Source organism: Rhipicephalus sanguineus, chromosome 4, assembly GCF_013339695.2.
Source record: "Rhipicephalus sanguineus isolate Rsan-2018 chromosome 4, BIME_Rsan_1.4, whole genome shotgun sequence".
Lineage (NCBI taxonomy): Eukaryota > Metazoa > Arthropoda > Arachnida > Ixodida > Ixodidae > Rhipicephalus > Rhipicephalus sanguineus.
In genome coordinates, this window is record NC_051179.1 from 132,777,787 (window position 1) to 132,800,742 (window position 22,956).

The 22,956-nt window shown below is 47.7% G+C and overlaps 1 protein-coding gene across 2 annotated transcripts; it reads right to left on the minus strand.

Annotated features, from left to right (window-relative positions):
• Nucleotides 1-974: 974 nt before the first annotated feature.
• On the minus strand, nucleotides 975-22,124 carry LOC119390713 (uncharacterized). 2 transcript variants are annotated; one of them, XM_037658397.2, is made up of 6 exons: nucleotides 21,779-22,124; nucleotides 11,785-11,962; nucleotides 7,293-7,443; nucleotides 7,124-7,219; nucleotides 2,378-2,440; nucleotides 975-1,334 (listed from the first exon to the last, which is right to left on the minus strand). In XM_037658397.2, the coding sequence occupies exons 1-6, from the start codon at nucleotides 21,882-21,884 to the stop codon at nucleotides 1,248-1,250; spliced, it is 681 nt and encodes a 226-aa protein (XP_037514325.1). In that variant the 5' UTR covers nucleotides 21,885-22,124; the 3' UTR covers nucleotides 975-1,247. The 2 variants fall into 2 exon arrangements, with proteins under 2 accessions (XP_037514325.1, XP_037514326.1); XM_037658398.2 differs by lacking the exon at nucleotides 2,378-2,440 and having other exon boundaries at nucleotides 21,779-22,123.
• Nucleotides 22,125-22,956: the final 832 nt, after the last annotated feature.

Genomic DNA, 22,956 nt, shown 5'->3' on the forward strand with positions numbered 1-22,956 from the left:
ATCGATGCAATGTCATCAGCGAATCGTAGGTTACTGAGATACTCTCCATTAACTCTTATCCCCAACTATTCCAAATCCAGGGCCCTGAAAACCTCCTGTAAACACGCGGTGAATAACATTGGAGAGATCGTGTCTCCCTGCCGTACGCCCTTCTTTATTGGGATTCTGTCGCTTTCTTTATGGAGGACTATAGTGGCTGTGGATCCGCTGTAGATTTCTTCCATTATGTTTATATAGGCTTCGTCGATGCCTTGATTCCGCAGTGCCTGCATGACTGCTGATGTCTCCCCCGAATCAAATGCCTTCTCGTAATCTATGAAGGCTATGTATAAGGGTTGGTTGTATTCTGCGCATTTCTCTATCACCTGATTGATAGTATGAATATGGTCTATTGTTGAGAATCCTGTACGAAATCCTGCCTGGTCCCTTGGTTGATTGAACTCTAATGTCGTATTAATTCTGTTAGCAATTACTTTTGTAAATAGCTTGTAGACAACGGACAGTAATCTTATGGGCCTGTAATTTTTCAGGTCCTTGACGTCCCCTTTCTTATGGATCAAGATGATGTTGACATTCTTCCAAGATTCTGGTATCCTCCCCGTCGAGAGGCACTTCGTATACAGGGTGGCCAGTTTCTCTAACATAATCTCTCCACCGTCTTTCAACAGGTCTGATGTTACCTGATCCTCACCAGCTGCTTTGCCTCTTTGCATTCCCTTTAGGGCTTTCTTTACTTCTCCTGTCAATACTGGTGGGATGTCAGATTCCTCTGCGCTATTAGGTCAAACAAATGAACTGATAATGGATTTGTTATTGCGCGCTGAGTAGGGCTTTCGCTTTATTTCAAGCGGAGCAGTCAACCAGCGATATGGAACACAATGAACACGAAACGTGCCACAATGAACATTCTGCCATTCACGGTGCTTCGGGGCAAGTGATCGTGTGAGCATAGGCGAGAGAGAAAGAGACAGAATAAACATCTTTATTGAGCGAAATAGGCCTTGCAGAGGCGTCTTCATTCCACATGGCAATCATACTGTCTGAAACTCGCGGGACACACGTAGGAAAAGTAGAGTGAATAAATGGGTCCACACAGAGTGTCTGTTTTCTTCTTTTTCATACTGGATAGAATTGGTGAAAACAAACTGAGGGTGCGAATGATAGCACACTCTCGATGATGGTATCAGACTTCGTAATTTGAGAAGCAGAAGGCAGCGTCTTTGTATTCGTTCACTGAAGTGGAACCGCTATTCCGATATGGTCATATAAAAGGTGTTGCATCCGACTGGTTCCCCGCCATTCTGCACTGTTATGAGGACAGGAAGGGACTTGTTCTGTAAAAGGAAGAGGAAGATGTACACTCTGTCTGGCTTTGTCTCTTGGATATAGTGACGGGAAGATTGCCGATGCCCTGCAGGAGTTCCTTAAGGGCTCACAGAGACTAAGGCTATAAAATTTATTTTTACTCTTGTTTTTCTACTTTTCCAATTTTTTTATTTTTTATTCAAATTATCCGCTTCATTGCTCATATGATATGCTATTATTCTATCCCTATTTTTTCCATTTTTAGTTCTTTCTCCTTAAATAGAAAAAAGAAAAGAAAATTTAAGCTTTACTTTCAGAATTATATTTTAAAAACTATCCGGTTCTTGGCCAATCCCCCAGCGTGGGTCTGTGCCAGAGTTTCTAAAATGTACTCTACTTTACTCATGCAGATGCCTTCGCCGACGGCAGCACGATTAGACGACAGGCGCACCGACAGGCTCTTGCAAGCAGCACTAGGAGTAGCGGCGTGCCCAGATTTTATTTCGAAGTGGGCAGAGGAGGTTCCGATTTCATTTATTTACGCATGTTTATGCGTGCGTTTGTATGCGTGCGCTAAGATATACACGTACAAAATGTCAGGATCTTGTGGGGGAGGGGGTTGCTTCAAACTCTTAAACCCCCCCCCCCCCCTCCCTTGGCTAAGCCACTGACATTTCTAGCAGATGCTACACGAAATAGCCCAACGGTTCACGCTGCAACGCCTGTGATTACAAGAATATACACGCGCATTGACTCTAACTTTATTTTGCTGTAACAGGGGCTCGCTGATGTTAGTCGAATGCGTGCATTTTGCGAAGTGGGTAGCACGCTCCCGAAAGAAGGAAGAAGGAACACAACACTGCGCTTGTGCTGCATTCCATTTTTGTTAATCTTTCTCGCGGTTGGCGCTGCTCACTACGCAAAATGTTCAGTTACCAACTCGCCCAGCTTGCCGTTCTAGTTCAGAGCGTGAAACATGCACTTGTATCAACCCGCCCACGTTTTGGTTCTACAACCACACAGACATCACAGCAAGATGACTTTAGAAAGTCGCCATTACAGTAGCACTCACTTTTGAAGACATGCGGGTGCGTGCACACACGTTTTCCCGGTTTTGAAACAACCATGGCTTCCCCTAAGAAAAAAGTTGATGCCTTTATGAAATCATAGCGTAACGCCTACTTTCTGTCGAGGGAAAAGCTAGCCCGTGAAGCTCTCGAGGCACGCGGTACAAAGAGCATTAGGCGCGACTTTTGCATTGTCAACGAAACCTCACCCTTAAGAGCCTGACAAAACTGCGTTTTCAGTAAACGTGCGGGGGGGGGGGGGGGGGGGGGCTGCAGCGATGTACTAGTATTGCTACATACGAGGCGACGCATTTTGGGAAATATGGGTGCAGCTCAATGTTGAAGGCGAACGCGTTCGTAATTTAGGTGAGTTAGTTTTATCAATTTGGTAATTCTGAAAAGGAAGAACCATGCAACACTGAACGAAGAAGGGGGCAGCGGGGGGCACAAGCAGGAGGCAGAGGGGACAAAAATAAATGAGAACGAAGGAGAGTCCGACTAAATTGAGATGATTCTCTGGATAGTCTCATTCCACGATTTCAATGCGTGGCCGAGAGGATATCAAACGTGGCAGCTGTCCTCTAGAGCAATGGTTCTCACCCATGGATGTTTTGCGAACCCCTTGTCGACTGGTGGATGTTATGAGGGAAGTCATGCAGTGAGAGAAAAAAAAAAGGGGTGGGGGAGGCCATAAATTAACACAATATGCAGCGTGAAATAGGTGTCTTCTGGTTCTCCCTGACAAAGAATGGTCAACTAAAGTGCCACACCAATTCGATCTCAACAGCGTGTCAATGAGCTGTGCGGTCTGCATCCACATTCAAGCTATTTCTAGCCGTGTTTGCTCTTCAAATATACAAGCCTGGAAAAAGGACGTTCGCGTGCATCTGTCGTACAAAACTGGAACAAAAGCTTTACAACCATCTTATCAAGAAGGGGAAACATAAGGCAGCTCCGCCGCAGTGCAAAAGTCTTGTGCGTTGAAGCCTACCCAAAATCAGAAGGCCCCTGCCACGGGACACATTCTGCGTGAAAAAAACTTTTTTTTTTTTTAGCAATGGGTTTCGTGGACCCCCAAAATGGCCTTCGCGAACCCCCATTTGAGAACCATTGCTCTAGAGTGTTAATTCGCTTCATTTGACCAAATAATTCACAGTTTTTACGTTTTTTAGATTTTGTCCTATGCTGCGAGAATGAACGAAAATGCTTACCTGAGTAGCTCATACATTAAAGAGCGCAATGTCATAGAATCATTATAATTAAGCGTGTTCTCAAACCTGTTCTTATAGATGGGTCGCACGGTGGCTGAGTTGCGGCAAGACAGAGCGCTTAGCGTCTACCGCTCTAGCCTTAGAAACTAGTAGGGCTGGCAACCAACGCGGTACCGTTAAAACACGACATAAGAAAAAAAAATGGTAGACTACTTCTCAAAGTACAGTCGCCCTTGGGAAAGAAGTATAGTCTTGATCCGAAAGTTACAGTTATATATTGATATTGTAAGGATTTGTTATTTAGGATGTTTAACACGAAAAAACTGGTCATACTCTAAAAAATATTTCAATAATAACTGAAATTCGCCGATATGTGTGTGTTACGCGAATAGCCACAACTAAACAGACGTTGCAAACCAAAAGTGTCTTGGTAATAACGTAATGAGCACAATGACCTGTGCATGAACTAAGATAATTCCAATATCTGTAAGCTGAATTGAGTTTTAAAAAGAAAACACTGCAAGACAATACATCGGAAATATTTAGTTTTCTAACAAGGACCACAGTGTGAAAAGTAACTTTTAATTTGAGTTTATTCCAGTTCATTGCACTGGCAAGCGCATAAAAATTGTACCCGATTTTCATCCATAAATACTTATTACAGGACAAGTTATAGCTATTGGCGTAACTGCAGAACGCGAAAAAACCGATTTTGAGAAAATTGGGTTGCACGACCACGAGCGAATATCATGGAGATAAAACATATTCAATACATCTACAATTGATCATAATGTTAGGTAGGATCCTCCTTGTACGTGAGTGAAGCACGCTTCACTATTACTCGCCTGTTTAGCGTCCCAATTTGACTGAAGTGCAGCCTTCCTGTAATAGTCCAGCACTCAGACTTTAGTTGTGTCGAAGCTAGATTTCATGTCTGCCTGCTGCAAAATGCGAAGTATGACTCTGTTACCATCAGTTAATTTCGTACATCATTCTAAACTCAGACAGACAAATTCGTAGGCCTTGATATAAATTTAGGGAGTTATGGGCAAATTCAAACTGAAATTTTTCAAAATTATCTTTCGCTGAACGGGCGAAGAGTTGAATATAATAACAACAAGCCGTAATACTATACGAAGTAAGGCTAGCAGCTAACTCTTTTACATCTGATCTCGCTCAACTCTACAAAAGGTTGGTGCATGGGAATACCACCGCTCCCGGGATTGAAGCGGTTTGCGTGCAGTCTGCCGTCTCAGTAGTCACAGCGCGAAGCGGTGAGGTCACAGCGCGTCGAAGGGTATACGAGCCGTTTGCTGATCTCTGCCGTGATAGCGCTCGCGACCGCGCCCTTATAGTCAAAGTTCACAGTTGCTGCTCGACCACCCTACTAAACTAAACTATTTTGGGCTAGCTTAATCCAGACATGTAACGCAGATGACATGCAAAGCACCAGCAGTGAGTACTAGTGCCGAAATATGATATGGGTAAAACGCGTGAGCTCTTTATTCAAGTCCATAACAGGGTGTATGACTCATCATTCTTTCCAGCGTAATCGCTCGGGCTTGTGCAGGTTCTACAGCACTCACCACTACCCGTGTTGCGCCTGTAACCTGAATAAAAACAAGACTAACCGCTAGGGAATCGGCGGAATTCCAGGAGTTTCCGGTGCACGAAGGCGCGTCTCCTACCTATGCAAATACACATCCAACTCCTTAGCTGTCAGCCTGAAATATAGGACCCGACAGCACGTGGTTAATATGCTAGTACAGCCAAAGTGACCAAACTGGGCTGATTAGCGCAAGACGAAGAGGATCGAATAAGGCAACAGCAATATGCAAGAGGAGACAACAGACCCATTCGGCGCCTTCGTTTAGAGGGGAGATCTGGCGATTTTGTGATGTTCGCTGATCGTAGTAAGATTGCCAACATATGCTCTCTTTAGTACTCTGATGGCCTATGCCGAACAATATGACTGCTGGCCGTTTAGCTTTTTCTGAAAATGATTTTGAAACATTGGCAGCCGATTCCGGAATCACGCTTTTGAATGAGGGCGAAGCCTGTGTCTGTAACGTTTTTTTTTCCTACCTCGCTTCGCGCGGCGGCGGGTCAAAAGGAAACGGCGATCTTTTCGCACTCAAATATTAACTTAAATCTCCGCTGTGAAGTTTCAAAGGCCTGGCACAGCTGGATCTAGCGTCGGGCGATATCGTCAGCTTCTCAGTTCTAGGGCTATAATCACGTGTACTACGTTTACATGACGGCAGGGAACGATGTGACGCCATTGCATATGTCGTACAAAACAGGTACACGTGTCGCTTTTGGTATGAGCATATCGCTTTTCATGATTTAAAATTCTCGAAAAGTCTTCAAGCAAATTCAACCACCTTGGCTGTTAAAGGACTCCGAGTGCATTTTCGAAACGGCAGTATCCTAATATCTATGGTAAAAAAGTACTTTGGAGTTTCCGATTAAGCCTCGTTGTTCCCCTTTGTTAAAGGGGCTAAATGTGCTAAGAATGTGCTTCAAGGCTATTGTGTAAGTGGAAAGACTCTGAATTATGACAGAATAGGGCATTCTCTTCGCGATTTGAATAAGATATGTAATTTTAAAACGCGCACGGAAGTCACCGAAAAACCAGCACGTCGCGTCGTACGTAGTATGCCGTTGATTAGGCGCACCATAATTCGTTGTCTAAATCAGTCCTCTGCCGCCTGTGGCTTGGAGTGTCTTTCACGAACAGCTTTGCTTACCGAATCGGAATGGCAGACAGTGCTGCCCGTGATCACTGTGGCAGCGAGGAAACCATTGCGCACGTTCTTTGTCATTGTCCTCACTGCAGCATCCATAGACCACAGCTCTCAGCGACGCTAGCACGCCTCGATGACCAGCCGCTTTATGAACAATCAATTTTGGAGTGCCGGAACGTTCAAGCTTCAACCGGAAAGCGACGGAGGGGCTGCCGAAGTTTCTGCGCTCAACCGTCCTCGCTAAACGACTATGACACTGCCGTGCTTGAATGTGTGTGCGTCATTTTTTTCTTTACTTTTCTACCCGTTTTTGTTTTCTTTTCTTTCATTACCTTCCTACCCCCCTTACCCCTTCCCTAGTGTAGGGTAGCAAACCGAAAAACTTTGTTGTGTTTAACCTTCCTGTCTTTAACTTAACCGTTTTTTTCCACCTCCAGTCCGCATATTATCGGGTATCCCCACCTTATGCGGCACTAATTATGATGTAAAACGCATTTACGGTGAAAAGCGGTGCCGCCTTTGTGGCAACAAGAGGAGCCATGTAGAGCCGCAGCACATGCGCAGCGAGGAGCAATCTCATGAAGACGGAGCTCTATGGCGCTCACCTACCGTTGTTTGCAACATGTGTCGCGTACACGACCTTGTCGGCGCTGCAGGTCAAAAAATTGTGAATTGGATCAGATTGTGCAAAAGAACTAGGGAGGAACTGGGTTCGTGCACCTGCTTTTACGTAACCCGCTGACAGCGATATCTTCACAACGAGAAAGTTTTTCTAGATAGCCGCAATACTTGCCCTGAGTTGTTCTCTTCTACGTAGTTTCGCCGTGCTGTGTTCTGCGGCTTTAGCCAAGCAGACAGACTCGTCTCCGTTCTCGTCACCTCTGCAAGTCTTGCCAAAGAAAAACGAGAAAATTTATAAGCCCTCTTCTAACTATTTAAGTTGGTCTTCTTCTCGCACTTACCTTGAAGCGCTTCCTGAAGTCTAACGCATTTGGAACGGTGGCTGTGATTGTTAGAGTGTACGCTCCGGGTAGAATTGGGCATTCCGTGTCCACAAAGTCTATCAGGTTATTGGATTCTTCCTTACCAGATGGACCACACATAGGATATTCGCTGGAAGAGAAACGAGACGCTTATTCGTGCTTTTCTACAAAATATGCGGAAGAAATGTGCAGGTTACGGCCTTTCATTGGGCGCAAGGATGTGCGCATTGCTTAATTACATTGTGCAGGCACGAAAGCGCGAAGACGGTTCGTCGAAGAGTGGCGTAAATACGACAGTTGATGGAGACTCTAACGGCCATTTCTTGCAGCTGCTACTGTATTGCTCCTCATTGTATGTATGCAGGTATGTATGCATAAATGCCGTAGGTACAACGCAAAAAAAAAAAAATTAAAAACACACCCTTAGATAGATACTAAAGAGATAGAAGAAAATATTCTTATCGGTTTAGTAAGTTACCGTTTCAAATGGCCCAAAACGCCATGCGCTCTTGTGGCGAGAGACTGCTCGGCAAATGAAATGCAGGTGGCGACGCCACCTTGAGGTTCCTGTACCAACTCGCCGTGACGTCATAAATTTTGACGGTGTCTGCTAATGTCTATACACGTAATTACCTACCGCCAAAAATGAGTCACACTGTGATTTAAAACAACGAGAGGCTCAACATAGGAAAATAAAAAATATATATTTCAGGCAATGTGACCAAAGTGCAAAAAAAGAACACAAATCGAAACACGTAATTTCACACTGGCGTTCAGGTGGTGATGTTTCGGCGCGATGTTGAAAAGTAAGAAATTACATACCTGCCAAGAAGTGCCTCTGGTTAAACGCGTTGATTGTGTTCTACAAGGTTTCGTTCTACATTCGACTAAGTTGTTCTACATAAACTAACTTCTAAAGTTAACCAAAATGATACGCGTGATATATTTATTGCATGAATTAAAGAATACGTGGCAGAACGCATCCAGTTTGTTTCAGTGGATGATTCGACCAGTCTTCCTGTGTAAGCTGTCCACCGTGTCAACGTTCTGAGGCAGCTGTTGTTTTTACTCTACGTGAACAGCATTGTTAGCATGCTATATAATACCGGTAAAATATTAGAATCCTCGCTGATAACTGCGTGCAATTCTATGAGGCTACTTATGCTACAACTATAAGTATCAAACCAAGAAATATTACCGTGTATAATCGCGTAAGAGGGCCATTGTTGTCATTTTTCCTTAATCAACCGAACTTGAATTCGTCTTGATAATCTTTCTGACACGATATGATGGATACGGTACGAGTGACAATGTAAAAAAAAAGTCTGAGTCCTGCCAGAGGTAAAGGGTGTGTATATAACGCTCGCCGTTAGCTACATGAAGGATCAGCGCTTTGTCGCGTAGCGGTAAGCGCTACGCGCTGCCGAGCGAGAGGTCGCTGATTCGATTCCGCGCTTCGGAATCGTTTTACAGCGAAAGCTGTTATGAGATCATTTCACCGGCCGTTTTTGGCGCCGTTTGTCCGCCGCCGCCGTCCGTAACCAGTATCGTTCGAAATAAGAAAAAAAAACGAAACAAGAAAAAAATTCCAGGATGGAACGAGGTTCGAACCTGGGCCCTCTGCGTGGGAGCCCAGTATTCAACCTCTGAGCCATGCGGTGCTTGAAACTACTTTGCAAAAAGGTCCTATAACAGGCTTCATGTCGGGAAAGAACCACATGAGCAAATGCCAATATAGCGTGGTAGAAGAGTGAAATAAGCACCAGCGTCGCACAACGCGAATTCTGTAAACCAGGCGTCACACAATGCGAATTGCGCAACGAGTAGGTTGTTGATTGCTTCCAACCATTACAGAGGGCTCTGCCATAAGTCTTCATCGTCATCAGGCACAGCATCAATAAAGTGCGCATAATGCCTTACATGCGTTTAGGCAGGTACCAACGCTCTCCGTAGAATGACGAAAAATGGCACAGTGCGTGCTGCCGCTCTTCTCACAATTACAATGATTTATAGCGTAGTGGGTTCCTCGCAGTGCACTTGTATTGGTTGCCAGGAAGCCCAATAAGCGCATGATCCATTTCCTCGGGTCTCAGTAAAATTACAATGATTTATAGCGTAGTGGGTTCCTCGCAAGTGCACTTGTATTGGTTGCCAAGGAAGCCCAATAAGCGCATGATCCATTTCCTCGGGGTCTCAGTAAAGGTTCTTCACCCCCCCCCCCCGCCCCGTTCTCGCTCCTACGTTAACGTATGTTATACAGCATGACGGGAGGAGGGAAATAGCGACTGGGTGTCAAGCTTCCAACCCATTACAAAGAGCGGAGCCATAATTCTTCATCGTCATTATCGTCGCGTCACAAAGTTCACATAATACCTCACAGACGTGTAGCCTGGTGCATCGCTTCTCCGCAGAATGAAAATAATGGCTTAGAGGTGCTTCCCAACTTCACAAAAATTGGATTTATGGCGTAGTGGGCACATTTCTAGTGTACTTGTATTGTAGCCCCGAGAGAGCTTACAACGGGCTCTAGAAACGCCGCTCTTCCAGCTTTAGCTGGAAGAGCGGCGTTTATATATATATATATATATATATATATATATATATATATATATATAATATATATATATATATAGATATATATATATATATATATATACACACATACCTATACATATACGGGTGCACGACGGCGGCGGCAAAACCCAGCCGAGACTGTCCATATAATTGCTATCGCAATGAAACTCTTTAGTTTTTATACTTCTCAAGAAACACCTCTTTATTATAGGAATAAACTTGGCTCATCATCGCTACAAGAGGTCAGCAAATGTAACTAGGTCGGCTTAGCAACTGAACGCCTATCGTTGAATCGGCACGTGGATAACACGTGTGCCTCCACTTTCCATAAGTTGCGCTTCGTGAAACCTAAAAATAAATTTCCGAACATTAAGCTACTTCGTTACTTCACTTGTGTTAGACCTTAGCCAAAATATTCTTCTGTCGTAAGGGGCCCCAATGTTAAAATAAACAAAGAATTCGCAGCTATTAAAAGAAAAGCTGGTATACTTATTCTAAATTTGAACCTACGGACTCATCTTCCCAGCTCATGGTTGCTAACAATTTCGAAAAAGTAAGCATTGATAAAAGAAGAACCGCCTCAACATTTATTACTTACTCCGTAACATAAATTAGCCCTTAGCCCCCAAACTTAATTACTTGCTATGTCCACGGGAAATACGCCCATTCTTTAACTCCGTATTTTGCTAATACTAATGCGCTTCAGTTTTCCTTTTTTTCGACGCACCATAGGAGAATGGAACAGCCCGGGAGATCTTCGCCAATATTTTTCTTAATCGGGGGCTTAACACGGACAGGTTATTTGTGTTATTTTGCAATTTCGCCCAGTAAATATTTCACGTTTTGAGTTTTGTGCTTATTTGTAGCCTGTTTCGTAGTTCCTGTCCTGCTTGCATCAACATTTTTTCCGCAGTATGCAACGAACGACACATTCTGGCATGAGGATGCATATTTTGTTCTAGTGGAGGGCGACGACAGAGCAGTCTGACTGAGCAGGCTGCTGTCTGTTTCGTTGAAGAGGGGCAAGTGCGCACACTTCCCGAATGCGGTGCAAATCGACTATAGGCCAAGTCCTGAACTACGTGCTCTCTCGCCACATATCTGCTCCCCCGAAACACCGCTTAGAGTACCATGCTAGGATCATATCGCCCCAGCCTATCACTGCGCCTTTCTGCTCTTCAAGTATGTGATCTTGGCAGGTTGCTTGGCCTGACATGAATAAGCATACAGCGCTTATGAGCAATGAACAAGCGTGCCTGGCCTGAGTTCTTCGCGTGCTTTGTTTGTGATTCATACACACCCTGCTTACCATATGCGCCTCGGCCATTTGAGCATCCACACGGCAAAAACGGAAACTGTTCATGGTGACCTACCACCACACAGCGATGTTGGAGGCATTATACTCAGCCTCGGTGGGCGCATTTCGAAGCGGTTTAATGGCGAAAAGGCTCACGTATGCTGAATCGGGGTCACGTTAAGGAACGCGGGGTGGTCAAAATTACATCCGAGTTCGCCTACCTCCCTTCCCCCGGCCCCCCGCGCAATGGCGTACTTTACAGCCACTTGCTGTGGGCAGGAAAATGTTTATTTCGAACACCCGATAGCAGAGGTTGTGTCCAGTCGCAGTAGAAGCACAATAATAGTGCTTGCTACGACCACGCGTTATTCTACCAGTTGGTGCACACAGGGAAACGGATGCGTGCTGAAGCTCATGTTGGTCTGGACAGCGGTATAACCGGTCTAACGCGATCAGGACTGTTGGCTCAGTTTTGCAAGAACGTCAACATTTATCAAACAAACACATATGCCACTTGTTACAGTTGTTTTTCGCTGTCCTAAAGAAGAACACCACGGCCACCGATATTTCGGAGCTGTGTAATGTTATGTCATGGCTTACCAAGAACCGAAGTTCTTCTTGCAGGACATATCGTAGGCATACGGTTTCAACATGTCTATAGTCAGCGTTGGCTGGTCGGCGAGCTTCTCGTCGGTTGTCATTGTGAACGTCATAGTCATTTCTTGCCCATAAATGACATTCGACAACCGCACAGCACCGAACCGAACCGGATAAGTGTCTGAAAAGTCAAAATGCGCACAGGAAATAATATTCACACAGAAAGAGAGCCCTAACTGAGGTGCCTTAGTACTTTGTATTAGCGCGACATTGGCGCATGTGAGCCACCAACTTATAGTTTTACTATCATGGAAGCTGTGTACCAGGTAGGCACGATGCAGAAAGTTATGGTCCTTGTATAAGGTTATTTATTTCAGAAATCTTCAGTGATAAATGATGATAATGAGTGTGAGAAAACTTTCTTTTGGTCCAGAGAACACGCAGGGGAGACCTCACGCCGCCCGGCTAGTCCCACGTAGGGACCGTTAAGTCAAGCTTGACGGCCCGATCGCGGACACTCGGACGGCATGGTTTGGTGACAGAAAACGTAATTTTTAGGTGCACATCGGTGACATCATTAAGGATATTCTCGTTAAAATAAGGCTTTTTGCTGCTGATTGTATTACCGTAAAATCCCGAGCAAGCGCCCCCCCCCCCCTTACAGTGAAACATAATCCGACAAGATTTTGAGGGGGGGGGGGGGGGCTTCCTCGGTCACGGATCAAAATTCAAGATGGCGACGGAAGAGTCGCGCGTGCGTCCAATGAACCGCGTTATTGAATTGGCATGCATTCACTGTCGTTATACTCCCTCATAAAGCGAATAAACCAAAACTGAATGAAGCAGTGAAAATGGCGGGAGGGCAGGGGGGGGGGGCGCTTGCTTGGTCGTTGGCGGATATTTCAAATCCCGAGAAAAAGGGAGGGCGGCTCTCGCTGGAGATTTTACGGTATATATCGGGAAGTATTTACATCCAACGACCTGGTTTTACTAAATGAATCCTTGTGCCTAATTCAAGCGTGGTGCGCAGACCGGCAAATGACAATCAACAAAAAGAAAACCGTGGGGATGACAATTCGTCGCAAAAGGTACCCGATAACATTCTCTTACAGTTTTGATAATCAACCTCTTGCAGTAGTAACCAACTATAAGTATTTGGGAGTCATCATCTCTCACGATCTTAGATTGAACGACCAAATTGACTGTATACAAGGGAAGGCGATGAAAAAACTCGGATACCTAAGGAGGCGCTTGAGTAAGTCTACACCACAAGTTAAGTTTTTAGCCTATAGGCACCGTTCAGTCGAGTTTGCCAGTCTGACTGCAGCGCCAGAATACATAGCCTAGCGGATAAAAAAAGCAACCTTGGGACGGCCTCAATGAAATTGGAACGCGACGCGCGCGTTTCGCGCCCTGCATCTGTCGGCGGATTGTGGCCGGGATCCGCGGCCGGGATACATGGGGGACGCGAGCACGCGTCTATTTTCTGCGTGCCCCTAACGGTGAATGTCGAAGACTTTGAGACGAGCCAGTGTGAGCAACGCAGCTCCATCTGGTCAGTGTGCGGTGCCTATAAAACATTTATTCGGCTACTACTGGAATACTGTGCAGATGTGTGGGATCCCCATCCAAAAAGAAACGTTTGAATATAAGAAAAAATTACACCATCTCCCGCTAAAGGGGACCATGAGGCGATGCGAAGCCGGAGCACTTGCACGATCGCGTTCCGTTGGCGTTCGTTGGGCATGCTACCGACCTCGCGTCGTGGAACGCGAAGAGGGACGCTACGCGCGTCGTGTCTTCCATCTAGCCTGGCCGTTAATTCTCACAGGGCGAGCGGGGAACGCGGCCTACAGGCGGGCGAGAGGGGGGCAGCGTAGGAGAGGAGAGAGAAGGGAGGGGACGCGCATGCGCTCGAGCTCATCGCGGCGTTCAGCAGGGGAGAATTTCGGCATGTCCAACCCGCGTTTCAGAGGAAGAGTGGAAAGGGGGAGGGGAGAAGGGGAGAGGGAAAGTGGAAAGGGATAGTGGAGAGGGGAAGGGGAGAGGGGAAGTGGAGAGGAGGTGTGCAGAGGGGAGAGGAGGTGTGTGGAGAGGGTATGCGCATGCGCAGTAAGGGTGGTCAGAACGCACACCACCACCACCACCACCGGATTGAGCTCCGCCTTAAGATACTTCGCATCTAAAAAAATACAAAGGAAATCATTTAGGTTTACCTATAATAAATACAGCTGGCAGGCATCACCTACAATCTCTTCTAGAAAAAGCTTACCTCGACAAACTAGAAACTCGGCGATGCCGCGAGCGAACGAAACTCTTTAATCTCCTTTACCATGGAGAGTTAGGTGCCAGAAAGCATAGAGTTTCCTACAATACTTACTAGAGGGAACTCTGGCGCTAGTGTCTATGGGAGCTGCAACGCATGACGCTTCAGCCAGCATGGGAATGATGGGTAGTACACAAATTTGTCTAAACTTCGTTCTTTCGGCTCCGTTGGGCTCCGCGTCGGCTGCATACGCTTTGTCGCAAAACGAAGTTGAGCAAAAGTCAGCAGTTCCACTTCACCACTTTAACTTTTTTAGGCTCACCAAATCAAACCTGGTCACGAAGTTCACAACGGTCTATTCTTTTATCCGAAACAAACGCCAAAACACAGCAATAAACAAAGCCACAAGTACGTTTGAAGCCGCAAGCACGAAGACTAGGCAAATTTGTGTACTACCCATCATTCCCATGGTAGCTGAACGATCGCAGCGCCAGAGTCCCCTCTAGTTAATTTTAGGAAACTCTATGCCAGAAAGGGTACATATCTAAAAGACACTCACCGGCGTCCTCATAGAGTTTCATAATATAATACCTAGAGGAGAATCTGGCGCTAGTGCATATGCGGGCTCCTTGAGCGGCGCTTCAACCACCATGGGAATGATGGGAAGTACAGGCTTCGGATCTGCCTCGGATGGATTAGATTCTTGAGATTCGCGACGCTTGTTTGCCGAGTGTAAAACAAAGCGACAGGAAATGCAAAAAAAAAAAAACGGCAGGAAGTGGAAGATGGAAGCTTGCGATGAGAAAATTTGTAAACAGGGGGGGGGGGGTGCTCGAGCCGACGTTCGACAAGTGGACTTGTCTTCTTCAAGGCTGGAAGAAGACAGCCTTGAAGAAGACAAGTCCACTTGTCGAAACGTCGGCTCGAGCACCCACCCCCTGTTTACGCAATTTTTCAAAACGATAGGAAGTTATTTACGATTAAAACTTGCTTGATTCTTTTGTACGCAAAACTTATTGCAAAAAGTTTTCCTAAGCGTGAGATGAAAGTGGAACCTGGGCAAATATAACCACCACGGAATGCATTGCTCTGCGATTGTGTTCTACATTTGGCATGACGATATAATGAATTATTTTTAGAACACTTGAAAGCAAACACGCTTGATTTTCTCTCGAAAGTACTCGTTATCTATTTATGGAAATAACAGTACTGTATTTAATGAGAAACACTTAACGTATGATCTAATGCGATGCCAGGTGCGTTTGTCCAAGTGGTCTGCCCCCAACGCATCTCTCGTTTTGTTGTGAAGTGAAGTCAGAGGAGCGTGACGGTGCCTCTACTTTGCTTCGCCGGGGTTTTGCAGTCGATATGAACGAGGTTTGGCAAGACACGCTTATCAAACAAGCGTGAACTCTCTGCAATTTCCTGCAGCGGCACGGGACGCTACATCTATGCGCAGTGGTGAGTGCACGATGTTTTGCTAAGACAGTCAAATACAACCTGTAAAGCTGCAACGTGGCAGCAAACCAAGAGATGTAGTGGTCTTCAGCCTATCTGAACAACAAAGGCACTGCTTGAGTGCTTTGCAACGCACCCCACTACCCACGCCTCGCGAAGAACGAAACTGGAACTGTAGAAAAAGATCCGTAGGCAGTTCGCTAGCTAACGCTATCCAATCCGAAGCCTGTACTTCCCATCATTCTCATGGTGGTTGAACGATCGCAGCGCCAGTTTCCGCTCTAGGTTACTGTAAGAAACTCTGTGGGCAGCCTACTCGGTCCTATCATACTAAGGTAACTGAGCTTTCTTGTCACACCAACACATTTCAGTATTCTTTTCTCGCGAGAACTGCATTCAAATGGAATTCACTACCCTCAGCTGTAGTGGACTGCCCATCGTTATCATCTTATTTAAAGGCCTTTCAACCCTTAACATGTAGCTTTGATGTAGCACATGAACCTTGATGCTTTTTTGTCACGTGCTTATGCATGTATCTACACACTAAGCTTTTTGTTGTAATATTTTTATTTAAATATATTACTGCATCGATTTGTACGTGTTTGTTGCATTTGTTTTATTATTTCTTATATTCAGTGTTTATCCCGCTGTTCAGTCGTAGCATTTGTGTTTTTGTATTCGCTAAGTGATGTTTTGTTGAAATCCACCTATATATATCACTGCGACGCCTTGTATGTGTTTAATGTATCAATTTTTTGTGCTGTCTTGTAACCCACTCCTGCCTAAGGCCTGAAATACAGACCAGCAGTTGGATGGTGGAACTTTATTAAATATAGTCCTGAGAGACGCGACTAGCGCGCAGTGGGCTTCTCCCACGTTGGGACAGGCAGGCTTAGCCTGACCGCCGCATCGTGGGCTCTCTGGACGGCCCAAAGCTGATCCCCCTTGTTGGGGCTTCTGATGGCGGAGCTCCACTTGGCTGGGTCGGCTTGTTCACTGCCAGTAACGAGGGGCATCGCCAGAGCATATGCTCTAAGTTAGCTATTTCCCCACAAAGGGGACACGAGCTGCTAGTGTAAGTATCCGGGTAAATTTTGTGAAATAAGGCCAGATTTGGATATGAATCAGTCTGCAGGAGTCTAAGCGTCATGGCCTGGGCTCTGTGTAGTTTTATGTGAGGAGGGGGGTAGACCCTCCTGCCTAGGTAGAAGTGCTGGGTCATTTCATTGTATGTGGTAGGCTGATCTCTATTGTCCAACGTCGTGGGCTGGGGAGGACCTCCGTGGGCGCGGAACGTCATACCTCGCGCCTTGGAGTGGGCCAGCTCGTTGAGGTTGGTGGGGCCTCCTTCAAAAGGACCCATGTGAGCAGGGAACCACGTTAAGATGTGGTTAGAGATGTCTTTTTCACCGAGAATACGGCGTGCTTCCTTGGCGATTGCGCCGACGGCGAAGGCACGGACGGCTGCCCGTGAGTCGCTGCATACGTTCGCGCGCTTCTCGTCGAGGAGAGCGACAGCGATGGCCACCTGCTCGGCAGCGCTCGAGGAGGAACATTCAATCGATGCGGCTTTGATGACCGAACCAGCTTGGTCGACCGAGACCACTGCGTATTTGTTGCTGTTCCCGTACCTGGCCGCGTCGACAAAACAGCTCTCCCCAGGAACCTCTGCTACACTGCGGAGGATCGCCGCTGCCCTGGCCCGTCTTCTTCCCGTGTTTCGCAGCGGGTGCATATTGCGCGGAATGGGGGAAACGATGATTTGTTCACGTTGTCTTCTTGGCAATCCCTGGTAATTGTCTTCCACTGTGGCCGACGGGATACCCATGGCCATCAGGAGTCGCCTCCCAGCCTTCGTGCCCGAGAGTCTGATGACCTGTGCCCTCTCCTGTGCCTCCGCAATCTCCTCGAGCGTATTGTGCATTCCCAGCTGTAGGAGTCGTTCCGTCTGCGTGTAGTTCGGGATACCAAGAGCGCTCTTGATGCCTCTCCGGATCATGGCGTTTAATTTATCCCGCTCAGCCCTCCTCCAGACATGCATGGCCGCGACGTAGGTAAAGTGGCACAGTAAGAACGCGTGGATGAGCCTGACCAGGTTGTCTTCTGCAAGACCACTGCGTCTGTTGGCGACCCTCCTGATAAGGCCGATGGTGCTGTCAGTTTTTTTTGCGAGCCGGAGGATCGTTTGGCTATTGGTGCCCGACGACTCCACGATCATACCGAGGATGCGGATCGACGCGACCCTAGGGATTATGTCCCCACTCTTCGTATGCAGGTTGATGTCACTCTCTGCCAGGGGCTTCCAGTCTTTGGCTTGCGTCCCCGCCTGCTGGGTCTATACAAAAGCAGCTCTGATTTACTCGGTGAGCACCTGAGGCCCGTGTCCTGCAGAAAGGACTCTGTGTAGTCGATGGCTTCCTGGAGGGCAGATTCAATGTGCCCATCGCTGCCTCCAGCACACCAGATCGTTATGTCGTCCGTGTAAACAGTATGTCCGATGCCTTGAATCTTGCCCAGACCCTCCGATAGACCAACCATGGCGATATTGAACAATAGCGGTGAAATCACGGACCCTTGCGGGGTGCCCCTATTGCTCAGTGCCATTTTGTCCGTTTCGATCTCGCCGACCTTGAGCAGGGCGCTGCGTCCCTCGAGGAAAGATCGAACGAAAGCATGGAAGGCCGCGCCCAGGCCTAGGTTCGAGATTGAGTCGAGAATGAACGAGTGATGTATATTATCAAAAGCCTTCTCTAGGTCAAGACCGAGAATGGCCCTCGTGTCCCGGGTGTTACTGTCGAGTATCTGAGTCTTGATGAGCCTCATAGCGTCCTGAGTTGAAAGACCGGGCCTAAATCCCACCATGTTGTGAGGAAACAGATCGTTTTCCTCGATAAACCCTGTGATTCTGTTGTGGATGACGTGCTCTGCCACCTTCCCCACACAGGATGTAAGAGAGATAGGCCGTAGGCTTTCCAAGCTCGGTGGCTTGCCGGGCTTAGGAATGAGGATGACCCGCGCAATCTTCCACTGCTCAGGGACTGCGCCCTCCTTCCATATACGGTTGATTTCGTCCGCGAGAAACTCGACCGACTCGTCCCCGAGGTTTCTGAGTGCCTTGTTTGTTACACCATCCCGGCCTGGCGTGGATCTACCGTTGAGATCATGTAGAGCTCTCCGGATCTCCTCGATGGTGAATGGTTCGTCCAGAGTGGAGTTTGGTTTCCCACTGTATTCGGTGTAGGCGCCGCCATCGCTCGTTTTCAGAGGCAGGTACTTTTTTGCAAGATAATCCAGGACTTCCTCCTCCGTTGATGACCTCGTGGCTTCGTGGAGGGTCTTGGCCAGTACTCTTCTCTGATTTGATTTGGTTCCGGTCTCGTCAAGGAGGTGTTTTAGAAGATTCCACTTGCCCCGCGTCCGCACCTGACCATCGATCGAATTACAGATATCATCCCACTGCTGTCTTGACAGCGTTTGGCAGTGTTCTTCTATCACCTTGTTGACCTCGGCAATTTTCTTCCGGAGCCTGCGATTGAGGCGCTGGCCTTTCCATCTCTCGAGGAGTGACTGCTTAGCTTCGAGAAGGTGCGCAAGTCGGCTGTCCATCTTCTCTGTCTGCAAGTCTGTCTGCACCATCTTGGTGGACTCCCGGACATCCTGCATAACTGATTCGGTCCATTGTTCTAGGCCTTCCGGCTTCTCTCCATGGTCTGCTCGTTCTCGGCGGATTTTGCGGAACCTGTCCCAGTCGGTAATCGAGAAGGCCCGAAGCTTTTTCTGCGAAACCTCAAAGGTGGTCGTAGTTATGTAGTGATCGCTGCCGAGATCGACCATCAGGTTGGACCACTTGGCTGAGTCGACGTTCTTGACGAAGGTGAGGTCTGGTGCAGAGTCTCGGGTGGTAGATGTGCCCCGCCTGGTTGGGAACGCCGGGTCTGTCACTAAAGAGAAGCCGAAATCACTCGTTTCCTGCCACAGGCTTCTACCCTTAGCCGTGTCGTGGGGGTAGTTCCACGCATGAAAAGGGGCGTTAAAGTCCCCAGCCACTATGAGAGGCGAGGTGCCCGCCAGCCTAACTGCCCTGGTGATTACTGTTTTGAACCGTTGCCTGTGCTCTTTCGGGCTGCTGTATACAATGAGAACGTATATGCTATCCTTGTTTGCTTGACCTGGGATGATTTCAATCAGAGACTGCTCCGTTTTTCCGGGCGGGATTCTCAGATCGTGAACGATGAACGTGCACTTGTTGCTAACCAGTGTGCAGATGCCCCTGCCATCTCCGTGTAGCGTATGGGATTTGTATCCCGGAAGAGTGATGTTGCTTGCTAACGTTTCTTGCAGTAAGATAACATGTGGCTTTTCTTGGTGAGTGCGAATAAATTGCTGCAGAGTGTTTCTTTTGTGTTGAAACCCTCTGCAGTTCCATTGCCAGATTCTGAATTCCTTAATTGGCGCCATCATCACTGTTCTGCTTGCTGGTCGCCCTGGCGACGCGTGGTGGCGCGTTGCCGTCCACGACCGGGCGCGACGTAGCCTCTGGCGCGCCTTTGACTTGCGACTCGAGATTCTCGATCCTAGCGTTCATGGCCGCGAAGTGTTGCGCCACACCTGCGCGGAAACTGTTTAGCTGCTCGCCGAGTTGCTTAATATCAGTGCTGAGGCTGTTTAAAACTTCTCTTATTTCGGATTTCGCTCTGTTGGCCGCACTGTCCGCGTTGTTTGAAACCGCTCTCCTCTTGGCGGGGTGGCCCGATGATGTCTCATCCGCGCCCACCGGGACCTCCATGGGCTGTGGGGAATCTGACTATGACGCTGGGTTGCGCATGTGAATTGCTACTTTTCTTGAGCTCCGCTACCTCGGCTCTAAGCTGCTTTATGATACCTCGCATTGCTGCATTCTCTTTTTCTAACTGGGATAGTTTGACTGAATAATGCTCTGGCGATGGACCCCCCGTTACCTTTTCGGTGGATCCTCTGACACAGTCGGCCCAGGTCCTCGATCTGGGCGTGTCCTTGAACGAGATTTTGCTCCGCGGACCCCGGGACCGGGAACGGCTGGTGGAACCGGAAGTGCTTCTAGGTTTGGATCGGTCCTTGACGCGACCCCTGGAATTCGAACGGCTTCTAGATCTGGAGCTGGAGCGGGCGCTAGGGTTCCTCGAGTGACCGTGAGCGGGAAGATCGCTCCCCCTGGTGGCAGAACGGCGCCTAGAGCGAGATCGACGAGTCGACGACTTTGGGGTTGCATCATCCTTCCTGGCCGCTTGAGCTCTCTCCCGTCTTCGAAGACGAACGACGTACGGAACTTGAAATCTGTGCTTACAGGACTTGTCCGCCGTCGGGTGTTGGCCCCCGCATAGGCCACACTTGGGAGTGCAGGCATGGGTGCTGTCCGTGTTGTTCACCCCACAGCCGCGACAGATGACGTTCTCCGGCGTAATAAATAAATAAATAAATAAATAAATAAATAAATAAATAAATAAATAAAGCGGTGTACAGCTTTGACACGCGCTCCCTGTTCACGTCACCGCGCAAAAAGTGCGATCCTCCTTCTAAAGAAGCAAAACATACTTCCCCTCAAGATAAGCCAAAGGAGGAGCCGCCGGTGGTGCTTTGCTCCTTTTGGCATCCTGGCACATCCAGCATACTCTCAAGGTCAACAAGAAATGTCGGCACGCCCGTGTGCACGCCTCTCAAAGCGCCAGGGGGCTCATAAGCACTGCTGCGCCTGACGCCATCTTACCCGAGAAGACATACCCTTTCAGGCTTCTAAACGTCGGGATCATAATCTTCGGTAAATGTTTGCCTTCTTTTTAACCTAGCTGGCTCCGACAAACCAGGTATCTGCCGAATGTTTACTTATGATTAAAGTTTGCCTTCTTGGTTAGTATTCGCTTTCACATTGTGCTACTCGTGGGAATACTGTAGGATAAATGATTGTGAACACCTCTCTGGATGTCGCTTATCATTCCGCCCGTTTCTCTGGAAAACCGTAGATTCTCTCCGCCTTTTTACTTGCCATTGCAAGTAGGATGCGTACAGAGCTATAACGGCGGCTACGGTCAAAATAGTGTCTTTGCAAAATTTAAAAGAAAAACTCTATCGTACAGTTTCAGACATGCTGTACTCGCCATTTTTTCGCATGTCGAACAAACGCAACAAAATGAACAGGAAACGGCGCACTGATGGTCTCGTAGTGCTCTGTCGTCTGTTCGTTACGCCTGTTGTGCTTGTCCGATAATTGCGTTATCAAGGTCCGAAAAATATACTTACCGCCATCCGCTCTAAAACAGCTCGATACGACCGGTGTCTGTGACGATCCCAAGACGGCCGCTACTGGCAGCAGGATAGAGAGAAGCGCCCGCGCTGCACGATTCATCTTCGTTGCTTCACGAAGGCTTCTCGTCTGGACAACGGTGGCGTCCAAATCTCCGGGCACGACAGTCTACTCGCGCGTTAAACACCTTGCCACGCATTGATGCTTCGTTGGTTGGTATTAACGAGAAAACGTTACACCATTCGTCCTACTATGCGTCGGTCGTGCTCGTACACTGCACACGCCGATCGCCGCGCGTGTTCGCCGTGTGGGGACTCCACAAGGCCTCCCGGAGTGAACAGCTGCGCATTGGGCGGGAACGAGGCTCTTGACGTTTCTCGACGCCACATTTTAGACGCAGCTTGTGCGGCGCCGGCATGCCGAGCGGAACTCGATGCCATGTTTAGTTCCTGAAAAAAAAAAGAACGGCAAAATAAACTCTAGTACTACTCCTACGCGCAGAAATGACAAAGAAAGGAAGGCTGGTGCATTGTTACGTTGGCGCGAAGTGGGACAGCGTTATGGATGAACTCGTTGTAGACAGCTCAGCTTGATCCGCGTGTATGTGGGCGAGACGCAGACGACACCTGCGCAGTTAGCACGCTTTCCGGCTTTTGTGAATTGTTTAGGAAAGGAAAAGAAAACACTCATAACATTGTAAACGCAAAACAAAAGAAAAGAAAATGCAAAACATCTTGTGCTCGACACCATCAATGTTTTTGCTTCGGCGCTTTTTATTTATTTGGCGCTTTACCTGGCTTCCATTTACAGGTTGCGGTTGATCCCCGCAAAGCTCTTTATACTCGCTGTGTATACCTATGTTATCGGCCATCTGGCCCTCGATCGATGACGGATAGGATTGACATCCGAAAGTGAAACTACATGGGCTTAAGTAGGCCGTGTTGAGGTATCCATAGTAATCCTTCGCATCTGGCTGGTGCTTTAACGGCGGTGCGCCCACAGCTTGACACCCGATAGTTTTCGAGCTCGGCCAGCGGTATACAATGCGACCGTCGTGTGATCGGGGGGAATCGAACCCTCGACTCAGCAGGAGAACAGCATGTTGACTGTGTCACCACCCCTGGTGGGTTTGTTTGCCACTTATTAGGCAAATTTATGGGTATAGCGCAACAAT